The following is a 4,427-nucleotide window of genomic DNA, read 5'->3' as shown; positions in this document are numbered from 1 at the left end:
TATGGTTGTTGAAACGTTCTCTAAGAGTTATTTGTGTATGTCCTACATATTGATAATTGCATTTTTTACACTGTATAAGTTAAATGGTATTTTGTTTCCACAAGTGATTTCTTTGAAAATTTTAGTTTCTTTGGTTGTGCTTGTCAGAAAATGAGTCAGTAGTCTCTCGTTGCTGGTCACATTGTACCAGAAATGAAACACACTTACAATAGTACATAGAAAAATATACTAATTATTTCTTGGAAGACCAGATGACCTTCATGATGTCACTCTACTCCATTTATATATCACTCATTTGATTACACCACCATTCCTAGTTTGCCCCTGAAAAACAATGGAAAAATATAGCTGTCTTTGCAATTAAGAAACTCAGTTTATTTAAAGCCATATCAAAAATAAAAGTCAAGATCCAAAGAAAGAACAGATAAGTTGTAACTGTTGTAACTTACATGTTTATAGATAACACAGGCTTAATGATAGTGTTTGAATGGTGAAGATAGTTTCAGTAAATGTAATTTAATATCTTATATTCTTGGAAATTAAAGACACATGAACTGCTTATTACTTGAATACTTATATATTGTTGTTCTAGTGCAAAGTTACACAATGGGTTGTATCTGCTTTGTCCACTGTGAAAAATTGAATTCCATGATTTAGAATTGTAAGTCTGTAAACTTGTTGAAGTAGAAATATGAAGATTATCTTTAAAAACTTGGAGTTGAATGTTGTTGTTTTTTGCATAGTTTTATATAACACAATTTCATACAAAAAATCTGCTTTCAATTAATTTGTAAGGTATGGTTAAAAATTGTTATAGCCTCTTACAGTATTGTGACTTTTTGATAAAATATTTATCTATTCTGTAAACACTGAAAGTGAGCTGTAAGTTGAGAGAAATACGTACAACAACTTAAAAAAGTACAAGAACTGTTTAACTGAACAGTTAAATTAGGTTGCATGTTCTTTTTCAGAGAGCTTTCTTTGGACAGTGTATTTTCTCCAAGTTTGTCAGCTGAAGATGAGCTGTATAGCAACACTCCTACACCATCTCCAACTGGAGATAATTCACCATTGCCATTGCCTAAAACTCTGTCTTCTCCACATGCAATAAGAAGATCTCTTCATGCAATTCCTAAAATAGATGGCCAGTCACAAGTTTCAAAGTAAATGTTTCAACACATTTCAAATTAAATTTATAACACCCTTATTTTCTGCCATAAGTAGCAAAGTAAATGTTTTGGCATTTTTTCAAAACAACTAAAGAAAATTATTATTTTAGTTATTTAATTTAGAAGATTTGTAACTTTTAATAAACTGGTTCTTGAAATCCTGTTCAGGCTGACAATAGAAAAAAGAAACGTACTCATTGGTAAAACAGAAGAATTAGAAATGTGAAAACTTCATTCTGTATTTTGGATTCATAAGTAGCTGTAATATGAAGTTTGAATCACATAAAAGATTAATTTTAAGTAAGAAATGTAACTTTATTTCCCCTAAGATTTTATTATGAATTGAGGTATTGTTTATACTTGCTTGAGTTTATTTTGTAGGTATCAAACGTTTTTTCCATTTACTTAGGTCACCTGGGGACACCAAAAAGACAGGATATGCTACTCCTGGGGCAACTAGTAGTGGTGTGAGCTCCTTTAAGCAGCCTCCAGTGGAACCAAATATCGACTTTGAGCTGGACATACAGGTGTTTTTTAACAGTGGCAAATGTGTGTTGCACACTAAGGATCCATCCAAAGAAGATGAAGCAGTTTTAAGGAGGTTACTTTAATGTTTTAACTTCCTCATATTCTCAATTATGTGCCATAAATTTAGCATTCTTTCCAATAGGAAAGTTTACTGTCGGTATTTACTCTCCATTCTTATTTTATAAACATGTAATATTGTTGGGTTACTCTTTCTGACCTGATTGTGCACATGTAACATTGTTGGGTAGCAAGATCAAACAATCCTTAGTTGGTTAGCTATCTTCCTTACAAAGTTTATAAGCACATCTAATCTTTCAGAGTACAGTTTATTTTTGGACCACTAGGTGGTAAGTTTTTCAATACTTGTTCAGTTTCATAGGTTTTTCAAATTTCATACATATGTGTATATAAGACTGTTTTTCTCAGTATGTAAAGTAGGCCTTTTGTGCATATCTGAACTGTAATAATCTTGGTGGCTGTCATCACACTTTTTCTCTCAACCAGCAATTGTCTCATATTTATGTGTTTCTTAATTTTCTATCCAACTTTTGAAAGTCTGGTCACAACTGAAGTGTTTCTTTTTATTGAAAGAGATCACCATTTTTCACATGGTAATGTATAAATTCCAAGATGTGTCCATTCTGTTTTAGTTTCATTCATATTTGATCTATTTAGATATCTGATTCCATTGTAATTCTCTCCAGTGCTTTCAACTGTACTGTAAGTCCATTGGTCTTTTTCTCTTCCTGATATCAGATATGAAAGTAGTTAGGTGTCTTTTATTGATCTGAGAACCTATAATAATAAGTCAATATAACAACAAGAGACCAGTATCACAGTCTAACAGTTAGACCTCACCCTATCTGTAATAACAGATCAGTATCACATCATGACATTGAGTGTTGGACCTCATTTTATCTGTAATAACAGATCAGTATCACACCATGACATTGAGTGTTGGACCTCATTTTATCTGTAATAACAGATCAGTATCACATCATGACAGTCAGACCTCATTTTATCTGTAATAACAGGTCAGTGTCACACCATGACAATTAGACTGCATCTTCCATTAATAACAGATCAGTATCACACCATGAGTTAAACCTCATCTTCCCTGTAATAACAGATCAGTATCATACCATGACAGTCAGACCACATCTTCTCTGTAATAACAGATCAGTATCAAACCATGACATTGACAGTTAGACCTTATCTTCTCTGTAATAACAGATCAGTATCACACCATGATAGTTAGACTTCATCTTCTCTATAATATCAGTATCACACCATGACAGTCAGACCTCATCTTCTCTATAAAAACAGATCAGTATCACACCATGACATTGAGTGTTGGACCTCATTTTATCTGTAATAACAGATCAGTATCACACCATGACATTGAGCGTTGGACCTCATTTTATCTGTAATAACAGATCAGTATCACACCATGATAGTTAGACTTCATCTTCTCTATAATATCAGTATCACAACATGACAGTCAGACCTCATCTTCTCTATAAAAACAGATCAGTATCACACCATGACAGTTAGACTTCAATTTCTCTGTAATAACATATCAGTATCACACCATGATGGTCAGACCTCATCTTCTCTGTTATACTGCATCTTCCATTAATAACAGATCAGTATCACACCATGATAGTTAGACCTCATCTTCTCTGTAATAACAGATCAGTATCACACCATGATAGTTAGACGTCATCTTCTCTGTAATAACAGATCAGTATCACACCATGATAGTTAGACCTCATCTTCTCTGTAATAACAAATCAGTATCACACCATGACAGTTAGACCTCATCTTCTCAGTAAAAACAGATCAGTATCGCATCATGACAATTAGACCTCATCTTTCCTGTAATAATACATCAATATCGTAACATGATAGATAGACCTGGTGTTCCCTATGCTGTTCATCTTACAGATAGTTTGTAGTTAGTGTGGTAATTATCAATTTTCATTATAAAGTCAAATACACTATCTAGTTTTTAGCCATTACTTTAGTATGTCATATGAATCTATTATTTTAAACTTAAGACTATTTTGTATTTCCCAGTTGAAGTGTTGTTATATTTCATATTATAGAAGTATTCATTTTACTGCTATACTATGAGTTTCTCAAAAGTAATCAAATCTAATTCTGGATGACTGTTGTTTGTCACATTAAGATTGACACGGATCCATGCAGAAAGAAAGAGGTATTTTGAGGGGAAGTGTTAGATATATTGGCAATACAACTGAACTTCTTACATACACAGATCCATGCAGAAAGAAAGAAGTATTTCAGGGGGACTGCTAGACATTTCATCTCCTAGTCATAGTAAGCGAAGGAGTGGAGGAAGAAGCAATATTTACTCTTCACGTCAAAGGTACCAGAACATTCCAGCTGTTGGTCAAATTGCTGACTTCACTGTACTGTTGATACCTGGTTTGGATATCAAGGTAGGTTATCAGTACCTTCTTTTCATTATAGGTAATAACTTTATGTTATTTTAATCTGCAGATATTGTCACTATTTATGTATGGATGGATGTATATATATTTTGGTTGTGTTCTTTCAGAACATATTAAGAGATTTAACTCTTTCACTGCAGGCTCGGTCGTAGGAACCTAATTCATAACCATTTTGTGCTTACTATAGTTTTCGTGCTATAACTTTTAATACAGTAAGTGTATCTTCACGAGATTTTGCAGATTATCAGTAAAC

The 4,427-nt window shown here is 32.9% G+C and overlaps 1 protein-coding gene across 1 annotated transcript in view; it reads left to right on the top strand.

The window, feature by feature from the left end:
• The window catches only part of LOC106473202 (uncharacterized protein KIAA1109-like), a gene marked incomplete at its 3' end in the record, with an annotated part of 49,714 nt that extends 45,521 nt beyond the window's left edge, over window positions 1-4,193 (top strand). Inside the window, exons 21-23 of the mRNA XM_022401688.1 lie at window positions 972-1,163; window positions 1,579-1,770; window positions 3,979-4,193. Coding sequence (XP_022257396.1) covers window positions 972-1,163; window positions 1,579-1,770; window positions 3,979-4,193 — 599 coding nt within the window. The remainder of the gene's footprint in view (window positions 1-971; window positions 1,164-1,578; window positions 1,771-3,978) is intronic.
• Window positions 4,194-4,427: the final 234 nt, after the last annotated feature.

The sequence above is a fragment of the Limulus polyphemus genome, unplaced genomic scaffold (genome assembly GCF_000517525.1).
Source record: "Limulus polyphemus unplaced genomic scaffold, Limulus_polyphemus-2.1.2 Scaffold5967, whole genome shotgun sequence".
In the NCBI taxonomy this organism is placed as follows: Eukaryota; Metazoa; Arthropoda; class Merostomata; order Xiphosura; family Limulidae; genus Limulus; species Limulus polyphemus.
Note: the sequence above shows the minus strand (reverse complement) of the source record. Positions and strands in the feature narration are given on the sequence as shown.